Source organism: Ambystoma mexicanum, chromosome 14 (assembly GCF_040938575.1).
Source record: "Ambystoma mexicanum isolate Mex_15411 chromosome 14, UKY_AmexF1_1, whole genome shotgun sequence".
Classification (NCBI taxonomy): Eukaryota; Metazoa; Chordata; class Amphibia; order Caudata; family Ambystomatidae; genus Ambystoma; species Ambystoma mexicanum.
Window position 1 is genome coordinate 108327599 of NC_090940.1, and position 25881 is coordinate 108353479.

At 45.5% G+C, this 25881-nt stretch overlaps 1 protein-coding gene across 4 annotated transcripts in view; it reads left to right on the plus strand.

The window, feature by feature from the left end:
* Nucleotides 1-25881, plus strand: part of PAPLN (papilin, proteoglycan like sulfated glycoprotein) — a 1044076-nt gene that overhangs the window by 800544 nt on the left and 217651 nt on the right. For all 4 annotated transcript variants that reach the window (XM_069638639.1, XM_069638640.1, XM_069638642.1 and 1 more), the window contains 2 exons: nucleotides 17312-17435; nucleotides 18452-18557. In XM_069638639.1, the coding sequence (XP_069494740.1) occupies nucleotides 17312-17435; nucleotides 18452-18557 (230 nt within the window). The remainder of the gene's footprint in view (nucleotides 1-17311; nucleotides 17436-18451; nucleotides 18558-25881) is intronic.

Sequence of the window (25881 nt, forward strand, 5' to 3'; positions counted from 1 at the left end):
ATTTTTGCTTCTGCTCCAGAGTCTCACAGGCATCAGCTAGGTTGACTCTCTCTTTAACCATCTGCCTGAAGCCCGGAAAGACTTATGGTTTGGCTATCTCAGCGGCCTCCTCCAGCTGGGTGGAGAAGTCCCTTGTTAAAGTACTATGGACTGATGGCTTCAGGTGGGGAAGGCAGTCCTGGTGGACTTGAAAGATCACCTCATCCCTCCTGAAGTCACAGGTCACCTCTTCCTTGCCATAAGGGCAGGAAGAGTACACCAGGAAATTCCCCCATGCCGGGTGAAGATCCTGTCTGGTGTTGAGTCATTGTCGCTATCACTGTCAGAACAGTCATTGGGGATTGGTCCTACCAGTTCATTACCTAAATCTATGGAAAAATGTCGATCTTCAACTGCCATTCCAATAATGGTGCCTGCGCCCAGAGTGATACTCCTAAGGTCGCTGTTATCCACCACTATTGGAATGGTGTTGTGTTCTGTATTGACTAGTGGTGTTGGGTTTAACCCCAACCCTTGCTGTTGGAAATGGGCATTGAGGTGAATATATGCGTCGGGATTTTGCAGTTTCTGTCCTCTTTTAATTTTTATTTTAAGTGTGAATTGTCGGGTCCGTTCTGGGATGGTGACTTCCACTCCGATCTGCAATTCAACTGCACATGGCAGCAATTGAGCTGACCAAAATGCTTTCTCTGGGTCATCAAACTCCATGGGATTACCCGCTAATCGGGACCAGGCTTTAAAGTTTATTAGGTCCAAACTAATCGCAAAGTGATTGAGAATGTCACTGCCTAAATAAAATGCAGCAGGGACATCTCGCACGACCCAACAATTATAGACTATGCTCTTGTTGCCTATAGACATATTTAGAATACACCTTCTAGGCAGGAAATGTTTGGAATTGGGTGTTTCCAGGTCCATTTCCCATTTGTCTATCAATTTAAATGTGGGAACGGCTCGATCTTTTGGGAGTTTTCGGAACATGGCTTCGCTGATGAAGCTCTTACTATTGTTCACGCACACTCAGGCAATGATAGAGTCCTTTCCCCCATTTAACTGAATAGGGATGAACAACTGTTCTCCAATTTTCTGAATGTCAGCCAAGCTTTGAGCTGGTTTCTCATCATTTTGGACTATAGAAGTGGGATCTTATGATTATGAATTGATATAGAATTTCAGAGTATTTCCTTCCAGTCTGGAATGCCACTGGAAGGAAGGTTGATTTTCAGAAATAGAGAGGACTTCCCATCATCAGTTTGTTGTCCTACTTCAATTACTGTCATGTCAGGGACTTGGTTGTTTTGAAAATGGAATTGCATTTTTGGTCATGTTTTTGCTCAACCATGTGGCAGGTGCCATTTAAGCTAACATGGTTGATGCTATGTTTTAATTTTATTGGTCGGTTAGTCTGGGTCCAGGGGACCTTGTTTACACAATCTATTAGGGGAGACAATCTACGCAGGATGTCATTCCCTAGTAAACATGGTGTGCCCTCTGGAGTCACAACTATGACCGGGTGTTTCATCTTATGTCGCCCAATTCTAATGTCTAAATCCGCAGTCTCCTCGACAGGAATTTCATTCCCATCGAAGTTATAAAGTTGTCCAGGAAGAGGGGTGAGAGGGATCTGGTATCTCTCCCCCCTTCCTGAATTCAGCAGATCAAAGACTCTTTTTTGACAGAAGGGTGGCTTGTGATCCAGTGTCCATCAGTGCCAAAAATATACATTGCCCCTGTATTTGGACCGGGGCATACAATCTTCCCTCCTTTTCCTCAAGGGGGCAAAGATAATGTGCATTTTGGGCCAATTGGTGGGTTAATTTCTTTACTCTCGATTCTGACAGAGGGGGAATTTGGGCAGGATCCTGTTTGGGAGCTTGGGAACCTGTAAGAAAAAGGTGACAGTTGGATATTGGGGAAGTTTTGGACTCCCCTGGTTATGATTCTGGGTTGCCCCCCCTCCCCCTTTTGGAGGCAGTCACCAGAATTGATTTGGGCAAGGTGATTTTCTGGCTGGTCATTCTGGGGTTCAATGATGGGCGGTTTTATCTCAGTCCCCTTATCTACCCAGTCTTGATTAGGATCTCTTGGGACCCACTTTTCTTTGGGAGGAGTTCCCCCACCCCTGAAGGAGAAGATCCTTTCCCCAGAATCCTCTGAGGACCCCTCTCCTTCAAATTGGAAGACTCTAACCTCCTCCACAAAATGGGTCTTTTTAGGCCCTTTATTTCTTGTACCCACCCTCTGTTCCTTAGGTTGCAGACTTTCGGGGGCAGGAGATTCTGGTTTCGGTTCCTGGGTTTCCAGGGGCTTTTCACAAGTGGGGAAGGAAGCTTCCTCTACGGCTTTACACCCCCCTTTCCCCTGTGCCTCCTCCCTTGGAACCGGTGGATTGTTGGGGTTCTCTTCCCGTCATTGCTCTGGATTACCAGACCCTTGATTTGAGAGGTTCTCGCCCGCCATGCTCATCTGAGGGTTCTGCTGAGCCCTCAACATGCGACCCAGATCTTGTGACAAGTTCTGGACCTGGCGCTCCAGTTGGAACACATGCTCTGGCTGGTACGGGGTTCTCTGGTCCATCCTAGGTTGATCACGGGAAGGGTAACTGTACCTTCTCCCATAATACCCTTGGTTGGGATAGTTCTGGTATCCCCCCACCCTTGGCCTCCCCTCTCCCGTATTGGGCTGTCTGGGCTCAGGAAAGTGGGGAAAGAAAGAAGGGTTGTTTTGGGGGTTGAGGTTTGGCGGGTACCGGGGAAAGAGGCTCAACCCGGCATTTGGGGGATTACTGCCCTCCTGGGGAAAGTTAGGAGGGAGGTTTCCTGGGTTGGCAGCTACCTGGTTGAATCCCCCCCTTGGGCTGGGGGAGTCCACACATAGCCCAGGATGGGTCTGTTGCCCTTGTAACTGGGGCTTAAATAGTCAGGGGAGTTTGGGGTCCCATTTGTGGGATTACCTCCCTGACTGCCTGTTTGGGATTGGCCCGAGGGCCTTCTGGGTCTTTGGTTAGGAGGATTTTGCACAGGAATATTTTTAGGCCCCCCCATTTCCAAATCTAAAATGGGGGGCAACCTTCACCTCCGCCACCTTAGCAGCAATAGGGGTGTTGGTTGGTGTGGGGTTTTTATTTGTACTTTTATTCTCTACCGGTTTCTGCACTTCATAAATGCTAGTTGCCTCTTCAATGACCCAGTCTAGTGATCTCTTATCATGAAAGTCCCTCACCAGCGGGGTCATGATGTATTTAGAGAGTGCATGAAAGAAGGTATTAATGAACTCCCTACTGCCTGTGTGCACCCACCTGGTGGTCTGCGCAAAGGCACGTTTTAACTCTTGTACAAATTCTTATGCGGCCTGGTTTTCCCCACATTGCAGGTTGTAGGCCGCCTTGCGGGCCTCTTGAGGGTTCCTATGTATGGAAAACTTTTTAAGATGGCCGCCCTATAGGTGGACCATCTTGAGTGGTTCTGATCCTCCAGCCCCGCAAAGAAGCTGGAGTATTCAGGGGAAAATGTCCACTTGACATATTGAATGCAACTCTGGCTATCTTTCAAATGGAAAGTATACATCATTTGCTCATACAACTCGAGGTGCTCCCAAACTGACTACTTGGCATTTTTATGATAGGGAGTTATGACGCTCCTAATGGCCTTGATTTGTTTCATGGGATCTTTCATTAGGGCCCTCTTAATTTTGTTGGCTTTTTTAGTTTTAGTCACCCTTGTCCACTCATCCTCTGACTCAGAGGCACTGCTATAGGAGGTGGCTATCTGATCCTCTAGGCTCTCCCTTATTCTGCGAGCTTGGGACTGGCTTGCAGAATGTGGGGCCCTAGTCTCTTGAGACCTGTTGCGCTCAGAAGAGTCTTCTGACTCTCCCTTGCTCCCAGGATTGGTTGAGTACCCCTCCCCTCCAAATTGTTCAGACTGATCACTCACTGGAGTCTTCCTGATCAGAGAGGCTAGCCCTAACATTTGGGAATCTGAATCTGTACAGTGATGCCCGCCCATCCATTTCTGGGAGGGGCTGATCTGTCAGTCCCATGTTTCCCATTCTACTGAAGTCTACCATCTTGGTTCATATGTGCCAGTGGACATGAGGGTGGCAGAGTCCATGGAACTGAAGGTGTTAAAGTCCCTGATGACAGGGGCCCTGATGTTATGCTCAGGGGTTTCTCTGTCCCTTCTACCTCATCTCTTTCAGACCCTATTCCCTGGTGACCTGCCAAAATCTGACTCTTTTGCTCCTCTATTAAGGCTCAATGATTTGCTCTTGCATGGCTATTTGTTTGTGGAGCCTGTCATTCTTTTCACAGAGAGCCTCATTGTCTCTCTGTGCTTCCTGCCTCCATTGGAAATACTGGGCCACTTTTAGCTGCAGGAGACTCGCCTCCTGAGTTTTGTCATTATTAGCCTGACTGTCCTTTGCCAGAGCATCCTCCACCCTCCTGGTGTGCTCTAGTAGCTTCTCATATTCCGTTTTAACTTCACTAAACTCCTGAAGGGCCAGCTTTCTTTCTTCTAACTTAGTATTTTATTGTCTGACTTCATGGCCTAAGGCTTCCCTCTCCTGACTTAGAGTGCCCCTCTATTCAGCCAGGTCATCCCTCTGTTTTTTAAATGCACTAGATTTCTGGCGCTCCTCATCAAATTCCTCTTGAGAGTGGATGTCTTTAATAATTCATTTATTATTTTCCTCTTTCAAGGATTCTATGTGACTCTGTAAAGTGACTATCTGTTCTGTGCATGCTCTGTTGTAATTTATCTGTTATGCCAGCTTCTGCTGATTCTTATTCTGTTTTAAAGAGTCAACCCTGCATAGCCTCTGTTTCTGATTCTTGGCTGTTCTGGAGCCTTTGTTCTGCAGAGTCCAGATTAGTCTGGATTTTCTGCAGTGTTTCCCGTTGCCTCTTTGCCAGATCTATGTTGTCTGCATGCTTTCCCTGTATGATTCCTATGTAGAGGTACAGGTAGGCCGCTATTTTGGCAATTTTACACTGCTCTTCTTTTATTTTTGGGGCCATGTACAGTTCGCTAAGCGCTTGATGTAATGGACCCTTGTCCTGCCATGTATTCAGGTCTATTGCTATTGTTCATCCTGTTATGGCCACTCACCCCTGACAAACAGTTTGTGCAGGAGGTGTTCCCTAGCAATATTAATTTCCACTGGGGTCACCATCTCAGAAATATCAATTTTCTTATGGCTTATTTCAGGGTTAACTTACCTTTGCAAACAGGCCTGATTTTTTGTTTTGAGCATTTATTTTGAGAGGTGCTTTTACAGTGTAGCACAGTATGCCAACCCAGCAAGGTGTCTGGACCCTGCAGGCTAGTATGCTGTGTTAGACTGTCACAGGCTGTATTTCAATTCAGAATCCCGGACGAGCCCCCAAGCTGTAAGGGATTTCAATCAGGCACACACCCAGGTCTCGCCTAGCAATGTAGTGCGCAATTAAACCCTTATTTATTTTTGTCTATAAGTTCAATATTCTGAATGATATACCACTCATATCACACCCTTCTCAAAATACCCCCATGTCACACTCAACCAGGAATCAGGCTAGTTTGTAAAGGTAAATATGTATTTATTTATTTAATATTCAAATCACACATACATTTAATATATATAGGTATATGGGGCAGCAATCACCCAAAGGGTGACAATACAATTCAGATAATAATTAAAGCAATTGAATTCACTTATACTAATGCAGAATATAGACACAGGAAAAGGGACAGTTTGGTTTCATGCACAGATAGCTTTCAGGTTAAGATTCCCCCTGCAAAGTTTTGTTAAATACAAATGACCTATCCTACATCAATGTGAGTAACCAGCAGGTATTCAGGAAGGAAGTACAATGTCTAGAGTTATAAGCAATGTTCCCTCCCTAAACAAGAGAGAAAACCGTTTTGCCAAATGACACTTTTAAACTGACAGATGAAAATGGCTTTGTGAAAGACTGCAAAAGGATGCAAAAATGCCTAAATGGATAGAAATTCTAAGAAAAGCAACACTAATCAGGTCCTAACATACATGAGCTATAATATAAACAACAATACACACTTGAGATCAGGATGGGATGGAAAAATACTTTGAAATGGGGAAATGACACGTGTAAACTTGCGAATTTTGTAAATTCGCGTCAAACTTTTACTATGCGATATTGAAGAAAAACAGGTCAAATACACTGTTCCGCGATGCGGTTTAGTTGTGGATGTAGCTAAGGATGTTAGGTATCAGTGAGAACTGAAATTTCGTTTCTATGTTTAAAACTGAAGGAGTTATAGAGGTTTTAGTGAGAGGTGTTTTTACAAAATAGGCGCGAAAATTAAAACAGAAATGCGCTTTTGAAAATGACAGATGGGTTTGATTACACTATATTATGACTATGAAAAAGAGAATGCCACATATGGATCTTACAGTCACGTGATCAGCGTAACCCGTCACTTTGTGGATACTCTACTTCTTCCTGGGATTTGCTTTAGTTATTCAGAATCACTAGGGAGTTATGGTTTTGGAACACAGGTGAGACAATCAGCGCAAGAAGGATTCTAACAATACTGGAGTTCTGAATTAAAGATGGGATGGGTTGAGATAGGGATAATACAATGCAGATATGCTATGGGTCACTGTTCTTCCTGTTAATACTTACAGAAGAAGTTATTAAATTGGACCGTCAGCTCTAGTCAATGAATTGGATCTGGTCTACCGGCAGCAGGGCACCTCTAGCGGGATTGGATCAGCAAGGCAGTTCTGGTGAATTTGGACTGCACCTCAGACTGGATTTGGATGGGCCCCTTCTGGTTACTGGACATGGTAGATAGCAGGCTGCAAGTTTTCAGCGGGCCAGCCTTAATGGTAGCTGGGCTCTGGGATCGGAAGCTGCCTCTGAGACGCTACATGATTGTGAGGTGCGGCTTGATCCTTTCCTTTTGTATCGCTCCTTACGCAAAGGCACGTTTAGAGGTACTTTCCTCTAACCTTGCTCGCCGCCGGTGTGCAGAGTGCATACGCGCCGAGTGTTTCCCCGCTGAGCCTGTAGCTGCGTCCTTCGGGCCAAAAAACACGCGAGGACGGCTTGTGGTGGGACCCAGAAGAGCATCGAGCTCGGCCTGTAGACTGTGGAGTTACGCAGGCTCGGAGCTAAGCTGAGCCTCTGGGCCATTGATCAAGGGTAAGCCTAAAACGTTTGCCCTGCTGAACGAGGCACTCGGAAATACGTTACAAGGAGCGGATAGAACATACAATATTTTGCTAATATTATGAGAACCTATTTTCCTTGGTATTGTTTAGGATGCTATCAGACACAGCACTTCAGTAATCATTGGCACCTACCTATGTTTAGAGATTAGTGTGGCTGGAACTACTGAGTGCTGTTACGTTTTTTTTTTTTGCCTACTGCATTTTAACTTTGCTGCAGTATTGCAAGCTTTGAAAGCTCTTGCTGCTTCGTGTTTTTATCTAATAGCAATCAGGAGACTGTGGAGGTGATAATACCCTCTTTGATCCTGGTTAAGTTCTAACATTTTATCTTTCATAATGGCAAAATCCAAAACCACTAAAACCCGTTATAATTTAAGGAAGGGTAATATTGCAAAGGAAAATCTTGTGCCTGTCGTTAAAGACACCAAGTCTTCTCAGGAGGGGGAGCAACCTGATAAAGGGACCATACCTGCACTTTTCAAAACAATTCCACTTAAAATAAATACACCAACCATCGAATCTCTAGGAGACTCAAGCAATTCTAATCCCAACGGGACTCAGATAACGGAGTTCTCTAACTACGAGGATATTGACAATAACTCCTTGCTGAATTTGTGCCTGTCTATTCAAAAATCAATGACCCCTCATCCGGGAGGTGGTGGTGCAGCTAATAATGGTGGTCAGCTAGTCAAAGCTCAGGTACTATGTCCTGCTGATACTTTGGCAGCATCATTTATTACCCCCCAAGATCGGATAATAACTGGAGGCACAATTTCCTCTCAAACCGGAGACCTATCACTACCTCCCTCTGACACCCAACCATCTGGCTCAGGAAGGGACCGTCTATCGGCCTCACCGAACCTGTGTATTGATTTAGATGGCTCAGCTGTGCCAGATGAAATCAGAGGAAAAGATACAACTCACACCCAGGCAACTTCAATTGCTGAACTCCAAGCTTCGATGGGTACTATGCAATTTGCATTAAAAATTCTACTGAAACTGTGTGGTAGAATTCATGTTAATACGGTCTTGCACCTTGGTCTCCCGGACCCTAGAATTGTACAACACATCCCTCACCCGGAACCTGTGGGCCCTGAAGAAAATTCTATAACTAAGGCTCTTTCCCTCATCCAAGAAGTTGAAGCTATGGAGAAAGAGGCGGTTCCAGTGTCCAGGAAGCAATGAAGACTGACCAAACGGTTAGAGAACCAAAAAGCTCCTGTGGCTATTGCTTCCCCACTCCCAGCAACTGCACCCAGGCCAATGAAAAGCATGAAAAAGAGTGCGTAGATCAAAGAAGCATCGGAACACACAAGCAGGTACTCTAACGTGTTGGATTTTACCGGATGAACCTAATGATTTTTTGAATGATAGCAGTAATGATCAAGATCCTGGATCTCCAACTTATTCAGAGGAAGAAGCAAATGCTTATTCAACTCCCCAAAGGAAAGACAAACACGTACCAAAGTCTACATCAGCCCTGAAACAAAATGATAAATTAAATTGCACTGAATTGAAAATATGCATTATCAAAACTTTGAACCAAAGGACTGTAGATGAATGGCTGACTAGATCGCAAGTATTAGCTAAATCACACTTAATTCCACAATTGCGAGTTATACATTCTGAAGACTCTTCCTTTGTGCAACCTCTGAATGTGTCCAACCCCAACGTTACTGCATCACATTGTGAAGTTCAGGATACTATTGATTTGATCCGCGCTCATAAATCTAGTCTATCACAAGTGGGCCTAGGGGTTGATGTAAATAAAGAAGATGAGGACCCGCTGATCGCAAATACAGATAAGCCTGGGAAGTTCAACCAGACTCCAATACCTAATTTTCCGACCGGTAATAAGGTACAACTAAGTGATATCCAGAATACCCTGATATGGCTGGCAGATTCACTCCCTATGGTCCTTCATAAGCAATGACATTTCTCCCTTCTGTCTTGGAACACTCGAGGTTTTACTCATCTTCTCACCACCCAGGGCTCTCTTCCGCTTATTGATGCACAATATTTCTTTTTACTCCAGGAGACATGGCTTATGTCACCAATGCTTATGGATGGCTATACTATACACCACTGTCTAGCTAAGAAAGGTCCTAGGGGGCGCCCCTATGGCGGATTATTAACTGGAGTGAAGAACACCATTCCCAGTCTAAGGATAAGCACCAACTATGAAGATTACATCTGTGCAATCGAAGTGGTAATAGGGATAGAAGTCTCATCGGTAAAAGTACTTATAATCAATGTTTATAACCCCCCTGGTGCTAAACATCGAGAAATGATTCAAGAAGCACTGCATGATTTAATTAGTAAATGGAGAAGGGCCACGGGCTCTAATTTTGTTATCTGTGCCCGTGTTTTCAATTGCCATATCACTGGGGATGGGGGAACTGTAAACAATAATCGCTTATACCAATGCAGCAGAATGGAGACTGTCAAAGAGGACGCTGAGGGTGAATATTGGCGATTATTTTTCAAATGTTGGGACTTGGAAATTATAAACAATCGAACTCATAGTGACAGACCAGGAAAGAGTACCTGGCACCAGGGACTGCATCAGAGTACAATTGATAATATTTTTACCAGTGCTGAAGTTGCTTCTATGATCATTGATATGGCTGTTACTCAGAGCCCTTGAAGTGATCATAATCCACTTATTTTGCCTTTCGATGCTTTATCCTCTATCCCTGAGAATATCTACACTGGAGATTTAACTGTAAATTATCCTGCTAATCGAATTATTTGGTCTGACAATAATATACTTAAGGCTCATAGGGTAACGGGCCAGTGGAATATCGATATTGAATCAAAATTAGGTTCTATGTCTGCCGAAGAAATCGAAAATTGGATAGTTAACTTCTCGGGCAAGCACGCTATGAGTAGACGCCCTTTGGCATTGAAGGATAAGTCCTCCCACGCCCCATTTGATAAGATTATTCGCGATGCGAATCGAAAACTTAGGGGAGATATACGGAAACTTAGGACTACTAATTATTCCCTGAATGTTATTGCCCTAAATATTAGAAAATTGAAAAATAAATACCATACTTGGCTAAAACAATATAAAAAAAATCTTAAATTGGGCAATTGGCGTAAAACAGTTCCAGAAACTCCCGTAACATTTGGGCTATCCTAGGTGGAGCAAAGAGTAAAGGTAGAACCCCAATGCTGAACCCAATAGGTGGGCGTGAATGGGTAACTTTCCTTGGAAATCGCAACAATAGTGATGCTGGATTTGTAGAGTCGCCTGGTCATATCTCCCTTATACTCGCCCCCTTTATAGTTACCACTGACGATCTGCTAAACAATATTAAGAATTTAAAAGCGTTACACGCACCGGGCCCTAATGGGCTTTCTAATGCAGTCAGAAAGAGTAATCCTTCATTTTGGGCGAACCTAATGAAGATACTGTTTGAAAAAGTGATAGCAGAAGGTAAAATTCCGATCACATGGCAAAGGGCCATTCTGATACCAATTTTTAAAAAGGGTAACAGATTGGACTATTCTAATTACCGTCTCCTATCAATGCTTGACAGCACCGGAAAATTGTTTGCCTCTTTCTTATTAAAAAATCCGCAAGCATGGGTAGAAAAAATGGGGAACTTAGACCACTTTCAGAGTGGCTTTAGACGAGGTTACTCAACGGCTCATAACTTGCTAGTTATGGATTCTGTTCGGAATCAAGCACTGCTCCCCAATAATCCACCTCTTTATGCTCTTTATGTTGATTTTAGGGCAGCTTTCGACACAGTTAATAGAGCCTTATTGTGGCACAAACTTAAAAGTTGGTCCTGTCCCCCTTCTCTTATCTATTATCTAGAGCTACTCCATACAAATACCACTGTGCAGTTACGTCTTGATACCGCGGGCAATCTAACACCTCCAGTTATACAGCGTAGGGGTGTTAATCAGGGCTGCGTCACTGCACCCCTGCTGTACAATCTCTTTGTCTCAGACATACCCAAATTTTTTTAGGGTGTATGGAATTGCCCTCCGAAAGTTGGTAAGACCCGGTGTATGATTTTGGCATACGCCGACGATGTCGTGATCTTTGACCACACATTTAGTGGACTTCAGAGGTCAGCTGTTAGGCTATGGCAGTATGCAGAGGCCAGTGAACTGACCATTAATCAGAACCAAATGGAAGTACTCTTGTTTACAGCTGGTAGAGTAGCACGTCCTTCTATGTGTGTAGGTATCCTTGAAATTAAAAACACGCACTCATATAAATATCTAGGAGTAGAGTTTGATAGTAGGGGGAATTATACACTCTGCATCCAGGCACGAAAGGTTAAAGCAGCTCAGCTTACAGCTTTGATATGCAGATTTACCCAGGAGCAGAGTGGTTACTCTATTTGGGGTGAAAGACAACTCTATGTGCAGTGTTTTATACCTATGGTCATGTACGGTCTTGAATCATTGAACAGCATGAACTTAGATTGGTTTCAGCTACTGGAAGGGACATTTTGGAGACATATATTAGGCCTCCCTCGTTGTATTCCGATGGCTTCTCTCCCTCAAATCTATAGTACTGCGCAAGAGAGCCGAGTTATACATTAAGATTAAGAACAATCCTACTTATCCCCTCTTCAAATGTGTAAACGAGGCCATGAGGAGTGGTAAGCAATCTAAACTGGAGAAAGATATACTAATGCTTAGTGACGTAAGCGGTTGGTCCCCTAGTTGGGACCAAGATAACCAAACGATGTTCTACCATCTCCAGAAGTCTATCTCGCTCTGGGACTGGCAGGAGAACTATGGGCATTTGGCTACACTAAGTAGCTATAGTTTTGCGACGTATGTCCTATACACCTTTAAGAAGAGTCAACTGTATCTTAACCTCTGTCCTTCCCCTGTGTTGAGACATTTCATTCTGATGATGCGTATTAATTGCTTACCCATTTTAGTAAATCGACCTTGGGATAATGTGTCTCGAGACTCTATAAGAAACTGTAGAATATGTGGTATTGTATCTAATCTTGAAACCGAAAGACATGTGTTAACTCAGCGCCCATTAATGATCCATTGTTATTCCAAGTATCTCGGAGCCTATGTACATAATATGGATTATATGAGATCCAATGAGTTTTGGTAATATTGTATTAACACACTTAATCCAAAGCTCCATATTGCACTTTTTAACACTTGGAACATTGCAAGAAAACAAATGAGCAGCAGTGATTAATAGGAGATATAATGCCTCTTTTTGAACCTACTGACCGGTTTTTAGGTCTGGCTGATTAAGTTGTGGTACTTTCTTTTGTTTTATGCATTCTTAGATAGGGTGATTTGCTGATTAATCTATTCTCTTTTTTAATCACCATTGCACTCATGAAGTATTACATTATTGCTCTAGAAAGTTTGCTGAACTGATTATTCGACAGCTAATTAATTGATGTAATTAATATCTTGTATCAAGATTATTTATCAAATGTGTAAAGTTTAAAAAAATATTTTTAAACTGTATCACATTACAATAAACAAATAAATAAATAAATGGTAGCAAACCAAGCTGAATCAGAATTAAATACCTTCAAGTTTGGGATGTTTGCAATTGGGTCGGGCTAGCAATAATTTTGCAATGCGAGAGTCTGGATTCTGCAAAGAAATCGGGATCTTTCAAAGAATTCTGGAGTCAGCTACAAGATGAAAAGTTCTGCAATAAGGTGCTGTGCGGACATCTGGATGGGTGGATTATTAGTGAGGAACCTGTTATGACGGGATTGACCTTTCAATGGACCTCAGCGCCCTGTTGGTGCACTTTTGATTCTGATCACGGTCGAACGGGAACGTGACAACAGAGTGCTTGGTTCCTCAACTCTGTTTTTGATGAACGAAAAGTTTTTGGAGGTTACATAGACATATTCCCATGCGCCCACACTTTACCAAGCAATGAAGACAAATGACTCCCTTCTTGGTGTTCAAACTAAACTGTTGATGTTTTTATTAGTATAATTGTGGTGCCCTCTGATTACAATAGGTTGAATTAGCCACATACTTGTAAGCATTTTACTGTGAAACATGGAATATATAACGACAGTATTGACTGTTAGAACCCACATCTGTGAGAAGATAGGGGATGTATGGTATTAGGTGTCACTTGAATTTAGCATGATTAAACAATTAAGAAATACTTGTAAGCATTTCACTGGGAAACATGAAATATATAACAACAGTACTGACTGCTAGAACCCAAATCTGTTAGAAAATAGGGGATGTATGATATTAGGTGTCACTCGCATTTAGCATTAAAATATGGCTTTGGAATGATACTCTAGGTATGACAGATCAGATCTCACCATGGAACACCAAGTTATGTATGTAATGAACATAGTCACATATTTCTATTTATTCAACTCCCAAATTTGCCCAAAAATATGGCTGCCAGAAGAGAAACTGAAGGAGGACTACCGGGAACATGATACGATGCTCAATAATTGGAACTATTTAGGTGATCCATCAGGACAACAATTTTTGAATATAGTTGTCATTAAATTAAGACGGGTTTTTCCATTGATAATGCAATTTAGACTTCAATAGGAAGTGCGAACAAATGTGCGGGAATTTGTCCCGTGACAATTAGAAAATTAACATATAGTGGTTTTATTTAACTACAAATAAATGGCAACTCCGGAATTCGCAAAATACACAGTATTTAGAGTTTAATATAGAACGAAAAGAACTTTAGAGCCAAACATGGCCGCCGTAGCTTAGAGCGGAGCATGATTCTGTTGCTAAGCAACAGGTCTGTTGATATATGAGTACGGGAGAGATGCCGGGAGGAAAAGGACTTATTTACACGAGACCTGAAAGTTAAGGTAAGCTTGCAAGAGGGGCTTTAAACATGCGGAAAGGGGGACTGTAAAACACACTATTTAAACACGCGTTACCGCGTGAAGCTGTGTATACTGTCAAAGTAAACAGCGGTTTTGGGCACGAAATGAAGGCACGAATGCCATGACACTTTAGTTTCATTTTGAAGTCGTGGATTTAGTAATCCTAGATGTAGTGAAGTATGAGACCCTTGTCTGCTTCACTTCTGCCACAGAACCACAAATGGGAAGCTAAATTCAGCACAGCATGTGATCAGCAACACCATGAACTCCATTAATGCCAGCACTTGTGGTTAAGATATTGGATTGCACCTTATTCTGAATCAGTTTTTATTGACCTTTTCCAGATGTCCTGGGATTTAACCCTTGAACTTAGTCCAAAGACAGAAATTATACTTTCTCAAACCCGCACTATTGGATAAGCTAACTCCTTTTTATGAACCTAAAACCATACAAACCCTTCTTTTCTAACAGGATTATGCTAACTTGTACATAGGAAATGAGGAGTAAAGACAATTATCAATGTATGTTGAGTCAAATTAACTAACCTTGTGCAAATTTTGTGTTTTATTTTCTCTCTCTATATCTGTTTCTCTACTACCCGTAACACTCCTACCCTTCACCCCCCCTAAAATGGCCAATTTCTTTTTATTATGTTTAATATAAATGCATATATAAAATGGATATGTGTTATTTGATTAGCCCTGATTTGAAAAAGACGAGTAAGTCGACGAAACACGTGTAATCAGAGGGCACCACAATTATACTAATAAAAACATCAAAAGTTTAGTTTGAACACCAAGAAGGGAGTCATTTGTCTTCATTGCTTGGTAAAGTGTGGGCGCATGGGAATATGTCTATGTAACCTCCAAAAACTTTGACATCTGGATGGGTTCTGGAAGCAGTGTGTTCTGGAAGCAGTGTGTCTATGTGTAGTGAAACTCCTATATTTATACATTACAAAGTTTATGGCCTGGGCAGAAATTCTAAAACACACCCCCAAATCGGTGAATGGCTATAGGCATGTGCTTTGTCCTGGTTGGCAGTCTGAACAGAGCTGTCATTTTATGACAGGATTTAGGAACTCCCACCTGGATTTTTACCCAAAACATACTTTTGCACAAATGTACATTTCTACCATTATGTACCCTCATAAAATTGGACACATATACTTTATATTCGATTGTCTACATTTACATTCACTTCCCATCTTTGTGAGAGCTGTTTTGGTTGTTCTATTTATTTTTATCAATTTTACCCATAGCACTTTGGATTAAACATTTCTAATTTGATACATCTCTGGGCTCTTATTAGTGGATTGTGTACATATAATTGTAAGTTTGCAACATTAATAGTTTTGCCACAATCAGACATTTTTCATAACTTTGGTTCCTTAAATGTTACGAGTTTCCTCAATGTCTTCACATCACAAGGTTGAAATTAGTTTAATGTCTACCAAGTTTCAGATTTATCCCTCTGTAGGTTGCTCAGTTAAACAGTTTTAAACTTTAATCCCAATACAGCTTTAAACCCCAAGAAGTTCAGAGTTTTTTTTCTTTGCACCTCCCCTTCAAGGCAACAGCTGTCCAGTCCTTTGATCAGGGAGGTAGCATCCTGCCTGAAGAGGGAAGCTCCCCTGTAGAGATCAGTTGGGCAGCTTGCCATTGTTCTCGGCTCAGCCCCAGACGAGAGTCTACTGAGTCCCATTGTGCTGCTTGTTGGCATTATGCGGGAACCATTAACAGCCATTAGCCTTCCTGTTCTCAAGGGAGTGTCAAGCGGAGATGTCAGTTTTCCGAGGCCAAGCTGTCAGATCAGAATTACATAGTGGATTGGCCCCAGACTGGGCTCTTTAACATTAAAGTCTTTTAATTTCAAATATAAAATATAAGCACAGTTTATAAAGGATTGAAACATTTTAAAAGAATTAGCCCTTCACAAACATGCTTGAAATCGTGGATTTTGCAATTTCTTCCAGAAAAAGAAACACCTTTAAATGGGTTTGACAGCTAGTTTCCATAAGCAGCTGTCAGGCAGGGAGGCCTGGATTCCTCTTATTGCCTGGAGAATCCATGATTTCAGCACACCTTCCTTTCCATAATTCTCTGGGAAAATGACTGAATTTTTAAGGGCTTTTTTCAGATTAGGCCCTTCTGTGGCCTTGTTTCAGATGACAAATGACAGCAGCGATTCCTGCTTTTACACCACTTTGTCTGTGTATGTGGCAGGGCGTGCAGCTCTTTTGGTAGTTTATGAACTTTGCGCATTTTTGCAGATGTAGTGCGCACAGGGGTTATTGCCTCCATTTTTGGTAGTTTTCTTTCCCCGTTGGCAAAGGGGGGCAGTGTGGCGCAGTGGCGTGGATAAAAATACTCCACACATCCAAAGGCTGCAATTTGATTTAATGCTTGCAGATTTTTCACATTTATTTTTTAAATGCCAATTCCTTCATTCACGGCCACAGATCCTAAAATAAATAATCATTGATTTTGGTGTATTCCAGTTCCTACCCTCTATTTCTGCTCTTGATTATTGCTTTGACGAATCTAGTCCCTTTAAAAGTTTGGGTTGTTGCGTTTCTCTCTAGATCTTTGTTGGTGCATTTTGAAGGCCTCCAGGGATTTATGTAGCAAGGTGTTCTGTCTTACACCATAATCTGCAAATGGAAGCTAGACCGCAGAGTTTCTTGGTGTCACGGAACAGCTGCCATTTGCAGTGGTAGCTCTTCATTTAGATTTGTTAGCCATGGGGCGTGTGTATATGCGCACTTGATGGGGTAGTCTTTGACATCGGTAAGGGCCATGTACATTCCCAATCCTTAACCCAAATATGGTTGAAATGTTGAGAACTGACTGGGCACTGAAAGGGTGAATAGCCAAGTTAAACAGAGAAGAGGTGATGACCGAGCCCTCCTTCACTTAGAATTACATCAACTGCTTATGGGAAACAGAGTAGTCTTGAAACAAGGGTTTGGCTGGGACTAGTTTCCCACATGTCCTCCAACCATTACCTGTCATCTTCAAATACCTGTGAGGCCACGCTCATTGCTGCTGCTAACCAGAGAGGACAGGGAGGTGGGTCCACAGGCTTAGAAGCAGTACAACACACTGATGCTAGTTGGTGGGGCAATATATAAATACAATAGACTGAGATATTCTGACATTAAGCTGAATTGTGACTTTGACAAGATAATCATTCACAGGATGTGACTGCTGGTAAATTTCCTGTGCATGTCAATAATTCTTGAGTCGTGATTTACTCTGTTACAGGTATGGATGTTGTCCCGACGGGATAACAGCTGCACAAGGTCCCAATAATGCAGGATGCGCACAGTACTACGGTGAAGACTATGTCAGCAGGAATGAACGAGCAGAGGAAGACACTGCTCCAGTTGTAAGCAGCCATACCTTTCACTCTGCCATGATGTTGACATTTGTCCTATCATGACTCAACGTTAATTTTCACTGTGTTGTGGGCCTTTCACCAGTCGGCACACCCGCTCGATCCTCACGTCTGCTGGTGCTTGTTCCTTGTAAATATGTGATGTGTGTTGTTAGTCTCAGCACAAACCCGACTGGTGTGGCGTCTTATGTCTGTTTGAGTATTAGTATGCACCAGGTGAAAAAGAGAAAACTTCCACACAAGTTTGTCTTCAGCAAATGATTTGACCTATGCTGCAAATAAGAGGCTCCCTCCCACCTCCACATTAAATCCTTCTATAAAGGTACCAAGCCATTTCTTGGTCTTTGAAGCAAAGAGGGTAGAGTGCAACTCAAGTAACACTTGCTTTGGCCACCAGGAATGCACATAAACCTGCACAGTACCATTGAGGTAAGTGCAATAGTTCTCAAAACTCACCATTTGGCTTGTCTCCAGTTAACACAAAATCATTTTGAAAAAGATCCCTTCAACTCCCAAAGGACCCCCTATGCTGGGATTTTCGAATAGTGAGGCCTTCACTTGACAGGCCTGAAGTCGCCACTACTCTTGCACCCACATTGAGTTGGTCACCAGTGTAGGTTGGTGACAATTGGCTGGGCATAAGAAGGTTATTGCCTGGCTTGCGCTGTACCTGATCAATGAACAATGAACAGCTGGGTCTGTCCAGTATCCAAAACAATGGAAAATGACCAAAGAGTTCTTAAGTATGGTGCACGTTGGTGAGAGTAGACTTCAGTGGCTTGGATGGAGTTAGTCTAACTTCAGACATGAATACTTTGCTGTATTGCTTTCGCAGGCAGCATCACGGAGATATTCAATTTCTTTTCAGCCATTCTAGTTCTCCTGTTTAGTTAATTATCCTATTGTTTACATAAATGCACATTCCTTAGTGGCTTGTAATTATGTGTGTTTCCTTGTGTGAAGAAAAATGTCTGTTTTCAAGTAATTGAACTTCAATTTCCTTGCAGAACCCATCTGAAGAGTGCAGAGGCTCCAAGTTTGGCTGCTGCTATGACAATACCATATCCGCTTCAGGTCCCTTGGGGGAAGGGTGCCGCAAAAGGCCTAGCCACCGTAAGTGCCTTGTTTTTAAATTGACTACACCACTCTCCCAGATGCTTTATAAATCTGTTAAGCCAAGGGACATGTGACAGACTCTCATGTAACTAAGTCCTATATTGACACCTAATGGGCATATAATGGAATGTTTTTTTATTATTATTTTTTTATTGTTTCACCACACTTGTCCATAGGCCTCAGGGCGCACATTCAACATTAGACGGTACAAACAAAACAAAAAGCTAGAGTCAAGAGACTGGAGGAAAGAGATATCTGGTCAATGCTCATTTAACCTGGTATGAGATTTAACAAATATGTTTTTACTGCTCCCTTTAATTCTGAAAGGCAGAGGGGTGTTCTCATTGCTAGTGGAAGCGTATTCCATTCTCTAGGGGCCTGAACCGAAAGGCTGGTCCCTCCAAATTTAGCCAACTTGAATCGTGGTTGTTTGAGTTTGCAACTATCGTTGGAACGCAGGTGCCTGGTTGGATGATCTATGATCAGAGGCTCCCATAGATATGGGAGGTGATGGGGGTCGAAAACATGTAGGGGAGTGCTAAGATTTTATGAGAAATCCTCTGCTTAACAGGGATCCAATGTAGCACCCTTCTTGAGTTAATAATATGGCCTTGTTTGCGTAAACCAAAAACTGCTCGCACTGCACTGTTTAAGAAGGCTGTTGCAGTAATCAAGTCTTGAGTTTACTAAGGCCGAGGCCAGGATCGATCTATTCCTGAGGGAAAAATATGGCCTGATTTGGTTGAGTAGCTTGACCACATAACCACAGGATGATCAAATGTGCACCACCTGGGCCTTCATACTCAATTCTGCCTCCAGGTGGAAACCCAGGGCTTTGACACATTTGGTTACCACAATCTTATTGTCAGCGATGATGAAGCTTTCATAAGCTGCCGCAAGTTTCTTAAGTCATGGCCCGGTAGCTACAAGAGCTCCGCTTTTTTTCATTGTTAAGCACCAAGGAATTTGAGGCCATCCATGACTGGATTGCAGCATATACCACATTTAGAGTCTGAGTCTTGATCATAGTTGCCCGACAACTCAAGAACCACCTGGGTGTCATCCGCATAGTTGGTATACCGGACACCCAGGCCGTCCAAAAGGTCAAGCAGAGGCCTAATGTAGATGTTAAAGAGAGATGGTGATATACATGATCCTTGTGGTACTCCAGCGTTAATGAAAACCGGAGAGAGGTCTAATAGAATCTAGTTTTGTAACTAGGCCCTGCGTAGAACACCATCCATCCTTTAGGCAGCTTCTTAATGCTATCATACTTTCTGGAACCCAATTGGGTTTCTTTGAGGAATCCCCAGGTGAATATCTTAGAATGGCCATGACCACCCTTGACAAGACCACAGAGGTACCATGCATAACTGTGGTTTATCAATGAGCACAAAAACAGTACTGAAGGATCCTCCATTCTAAAAACTGGATGTGTTTTCCCTTTGTGATTTGTAAATACTGTAACCATCTTCTGACATAATCTCTGAGTATGTGATAGTGTAAAAAGTAAAGACAGCTGACTCACAGTGTCAGTGCCTCAGGTGTGCTTGTCAAAACATATAATTTAAGTATGAGTTTAATAGGTACGCTTATCCATCATAAACAATCCTTTGTTTCTCCAGCATGGGGTCTGGCATGGATTCACATGCTCATGAATATTTGCTGCTGTCAGGCTGGGAATCCTCGGTAAAGAAAAAGTCAGTTTCAGTTTTGTTTCTGAACTGTCTTTCTACTAGTAACCAATCACTGGTCTCTGGGTCATACTGCCCCAGCCAATGACTGCCCTCTACCTAAGCCCCTCCTCTGGCAGCCATCTTCAGATTTTTACCACACGTTCAAGTGTTGGGAGTCCTCGTGCTATAGCTCCCGAGCTTTTACTGTGTTTTGCGATTTTTTTCAAAGAGTTTAATCTAATTTTTTCAGTCAATCGAGCCACAAGCTCCACCGTTTCTACTTCCGATCAACGGGGACCCGTTTCGGAATTTTCTACGCCCGTCAAGGGCGAAGTTTTCATCAAGTTACACTTCTTGGAGGATTCCAGAAGACCTTGAGGCCTACCCGTGGACACGGCCCAGGACAAAGGAAGCTCGACGCCCGGATCCAAGCTGTTCAGGAACTGCCCTGGATGCAGATTGCAGAATGTGTTCAAGGAGGACGAGCATTCTAGATGCCTCTACTGCCTTCTCGAAGACAAAATGCACATGGAGAAGGACTGTGCGTTTTGCAAGAACATGTCGGAACGGACCATGAGGGATCGGCGGATCCGCCTCACCAACTGGCTGGAAGAGAAGAGCCCAGCGGTAGGTGAGAAGAAGAAGATGTCTGAGCGGTCTTCTAAGTCCTTTGAGGGCGCTACAGCGACGGGGGCCCAACAGAAGGCTAAGTACCGCGGGCACCGAGAGCGCCGAACGGTCGGGCTCCTCGGCTGCCAGGCAGGGCACACTTTCACCGACGCCATCAACCACGAGCCAACGCTCTGCGGGCTTCGCGCCCCTCACAGCCTACATCTCCTTCCCCTGATCCTAGGGAGGACACGGGTAGAGAGACGGCCACGACGGGGACAGATGACGACGGTGGTGACGACGGGATGGGCCTTCCCTCCCCCTCGGGCCTCCCCGCCTGATGAAATTGGCTCCTTTCACGCCATGATTGCCAGGGCATCTGAGCTCTTCGAGCTCTGCCCCGAAGAACAGAAGAAGGAAGGTTTCCTCTCAACGGCGTGAGGCCAAAAGGAAGATGGTCCTCTCGGTCCCGTTACTGGACGACATCTTGGACGATGGGCTGTTGCTCCTGAAGAACCCGTCCACGACCCCTGCCAAGAGAGGCCTTAGGGCGCAGCCGACCCCGAATTCGGTCGTCTCGGCGGCGGCCAAGAAGGCGGCGGGGGCTACGGCTTCGACTTCAACCTCCCCCCCGGATGGCGAGGGGAAGAAACTGGACACCATGGGGCGACGGGTCATCTCATCGGCGGCGACGACGATGAAAGCGGCCAACGCCCTAGCCATTGTAGCCCGCTACGACAGGGAGCTTTGGTTTAAGATAGCTCCTCTGCTGGACTTCCTCCCGGACGACAAGAGGGTGGAGGCCCTGGAGATCCTGCAGGAAGGCGAGGTTGCTTCGGACCACACCATAACGGTGGCCACAGACAATGCTGACACCTGTTTCCGTCAGTTGGGCAACGGTGTTTGTCTTTGACGGTGTGGTTGGATTAAGACGACCGATTTCCACCAGGACATGCAAACCAGAGTTTTGGACATGCCATTTAACGGGAATAACCCGTTTGGCAGGGCAGTGGACGAATCATTTCAGGCCATCAAGGCTGACACGGAGACGGCCCGGGCCTTGGGGGTTTTGCAGCAACGACGGCCGCCCTTTCGGAACTCCAAAGGCAAGCAAGGTGCCTCCAAAGGATTCGGCGGTGGCTCCTCGACGTACCGCCAGGCGGCCCGCTCATCGTCGCAGGAGGCCTACAGAAGACGTGGCAAGTCGGGAGGAGCTCGTCGTCGTTGCCAAGGAGGCAAAGGCGGCATGGCCACTGCCAAGCAGGACTGAACCGGCCGTAGTGTCGGGCCCTCGCCTGAGCACTCCGGTGGGAGGCCGGCTGGCGAAGTTCGTCAGCGTGTGGGAGTCCATCTCCACCGACCGTTGGGTGCTGGATGCTCTGGCCCGCGGGCACACTCTCGAGTTTTTAAAGAAGTGCCGCCGCATTCCACCCGTGGCCAGGAAGGAAAACCACGTCCCACAACTGCTGCTGGAAGTAAGGGCGATGCTGAAGAAAGGAGCCATCAAGCTCATCCCAAAGAGGCTGCGGGGCTCCGGAGTGTACTCTTGATACTTCCTCGTAAGAAAGAAGCCCGGCAGTTGGTGACCCATGTTGGACCTTTGTCGTTTAAACAAGTACATCAAGGCCCAGAAGTTCCGGATGGTCACCCTCCAGCACGTGCTGGGACGGGTGAAGGAAGGCGACTTCCTATCGTCGCTGGACTTGGAGGATGCCTACTTTCACATCCCCATTCTAAAAGGACACCGAAAGTTTCTCAGATTCGTAGTCCAAGGACGGCACTACCAATTCAAGGCCCTTCCCTTCGGACTGAAGTCGACGCCCAGGGTATTCACCGAGTGCCTAGCACTTGGATCCACGTCTACCCCTACCTGGACGATTGGCTCATCCGAGCAAAGACAAGGGATCTCGCCATCGGGCACACAGTGAAGACCGTCCAGCTGCTCACGGATCTGGGATTCTCCATCAACTTCACCAAATCCCACCTGGTTCCGTCGCAGGTCACGCTGTTTCTGGGAGCCAAGCTCGACACAGTAGCGTGACTGGCCTCCCTGTCGGAGGAAAGGATGAAGGCCATCATGGGAAAGGTGCAGCGGCTGTTGACCATGGACGTGGCCAGGGTGAGGTCCATCAAGTCCCTTCTCGGCATGATGTCCTCATGCATCTTCCTAGTGCGCCTGTGCAGACTGCAGATGCAGCCACTGCAAGAGTTCCTCGACGCCCGTTCGATGCAAGTGGCGGGCAACTTCGAAGACAGGATCTCGCTCAACGAGACCTTCCGCCAAGCGATCCGGTAGTGGTGGGGCACCCACACGCATCTGGCGGCGGGTATGGACTTCCAGACCCCGGCACATCAGGAGACGGTGACGACGGACGCCTCCCTGGAGAGATGGGGAGCGCACACCGGAGATCTCCACGCAAGAGGCCTTTGGCTCCCGGAGGAGAGGTCGCTCCATATCAACGTACTGGAGCTCTGGCCCGTGTTCTGGGCCCTCAGGTCGTTCCTTCTGTCCCTCAAGGGCAAGGTGGTGAGGATCTTCACTGACAACACCACCACGATGTTCTACATCCGGAAGCAGGGAGTTACCAGATCCCCAGCCCTATCCAAGGAGGCGCAGGATCTGTGGCACTGGGCCGTCGCCCAAGGGATGTTTCTGGTACACTTTCAGCTGGCAGGAATAAAGAACACCATCGCCGACTCACTCAGCAGGGAGCTGCGCTCGTGCCACGAGTGGGAACTACGACAAGATCAAGTGGATCTGCTTTCCAACGATGGGACAATCCCCAGATCGATCTATTCACGACGGTGACGAACACCAAGTGTTGGAGGTTCGCCAGCAGGTTTCCCCAGCAGGGGAGCATGGGAGATGCCTTCTCATTCCCCTGGGACAGCCTGTTCCTGTATGCGTTCCCACCGTTGCCGTTGCTGCTGCGACCCATCAACCAACTCAGACGGTCCTGGTGCAGGATGATCCTCGTCGCACCGGCGTGGCCGAGACAGATCTGGTTCACGGACCTTCTGGACATGTTGGCGTCCTCCCCCAGTCAAACTGCCGACGGACACGGATCTCCTTGCCAGAGAAGGAGGCGCTATCCTCCACCACGACCCGGGGTCGCTGAACTTGCAGGCCTGGCTCCTGCAGCACTAGAGTTTGGAGGGTACGATATCCCGGCGGACTGCAAGGAGGTGCTTGCAAGGGCAAGGGCGTCCTCGACTCTCAAGTGCTATGGACATAAGTGGAAGAGGTTCTCTGTCTGGTGCCTTGCACAGAAGATGAACCTTCTACGGATTACGGCCCCCCAGGTGCTGCCGTACCTACTGTCGCTGGCCAAGGCAGGGCTAGCCCATGCCTCCATCAAGATACATCTAGCGGCGATCTTCCGCTACACCAGAACTCCAGGACGATCATCTCTGTGGTCCCATCGTCTGGTGAAGGAGTTTATGAAAGGATTGTTCCGATCATTCCCGCCGGTGAAGGCTCCAGCCCCGGCGTGGGAGCTCAACGTGGTGCTGAGCAGGCTCATGGGACCGCCATTCGAGCCTCTGCATTCGGCACCATAGAAGTTCCTCTCGTGGAAGACTGCGTTTCTTGTGGCCACCACCTCCGCATGACAAGTGAGAGAGATCCAGGCACTCTCGTGTAAACCTCCATACCTGACTTTCCACAAGATGAGGGTGGTGCTGAGGACGCACCCCTCCTTTATGCCCAAGCTGCAGTTGGACTTCCATCTCAACAAGCCCTTGGTGTTACCTGTTTTCTTCCCGTCGCCTTCGTCGCCGGCTGAGAGGACTTTGCACTCGCTGGATGTAGCTAGAGCGCTGAAGTTGTATGTTGACCGCACAAAGAGCCTTCGGAAGACATCTTAACTGTTTGTGAACTTTGGACCTGTGAACCAAGGGACGGCCCTCTCGAAGGCTTCCATTTCCAGATGGCTCTCCAGCTGCATCATGCACTGTCACCGGTTGGCAAACTGACCGTTGCCCAGCCGTCCGAGAGCTCACTCGACCAGAACGATCGCTGCTACCACGGCGTTCTTGTCTGGCATACCCCTGCTGGACATCTGCAGGGCTGCTACGTGGAGGTCGACCCACACCTTCATGAGATTCTACTGCATCGACTGGGATTCCAGGGAGGAGTCCAGGGTTGGCCAGGCAGTGCTGCGCAACCTGTTCTCCTGAAGGTGGGCCTGGTGAGGAGGTAAGAGTTGCTTAATGTTGAGTTGATGAAATGCTTAATGTTGAGCCTTGCCACCTCCCGTGGTTGTGGATGGGTGTACTGCTATATATTCTTATATTCATAAATTCATGAGCATGTGAATCCATGCCAGACCCCATGCTGGAGAAGGAACAACTTATTACCTGTAACTGTTGTTCTCCAGTATGGGTCTGGCATGGCTTCACATGCAAACCCTCCCTCCGACCTCACTGCGGCTCTTCACTTGGTCCTACTGCCACTTTCTGTGCTACGAAATCTGAAGTTGGCTGCCAGAGGAGGGGCTTAGGTAGAGGGCAGTCATTGGCTGGGGGCAGTATGACTCAGAGACCAGTGATTGCTTACTAGTAGAAAGACAGTTCAGAAACGAAACTGAAACTGATTTTTTCTTTACCGAGGATTCCCAGCCTGACGACGGGGAATAATCATGAGCATGTGAATCCATGCCAGACCGATGCTGGAGAACAACAGTTAAAGTTAAGTAACTTGTTCCTTGCTTCACCCTGTCAAATGTATTCAACTCGATGAGGTCATCTTGCATTTAAAATTGCAAGTCAGACGTGGAAACTGTAAGAATTCCTCCAAGCTGAGTGAAAAGAAAAAAAGGCAAGCACTGTTCAATCAAGTGTTTTTTAAAAAGGCTGCATTTTAAGGAAAATCTCACTGTAGAAGGGCTTTGGCATGACACAGTTGCAGACTCCAGGCTAGGACCCGAAGTTAAGGAATAACATGGCAAGCAGTTCACGAGTTTGGACTGCTCTCATAATCCCTTTGTATGTGGGAAAGGTTGGTCTTCGTGGGCCTGGGTGAAGTTAATATACCC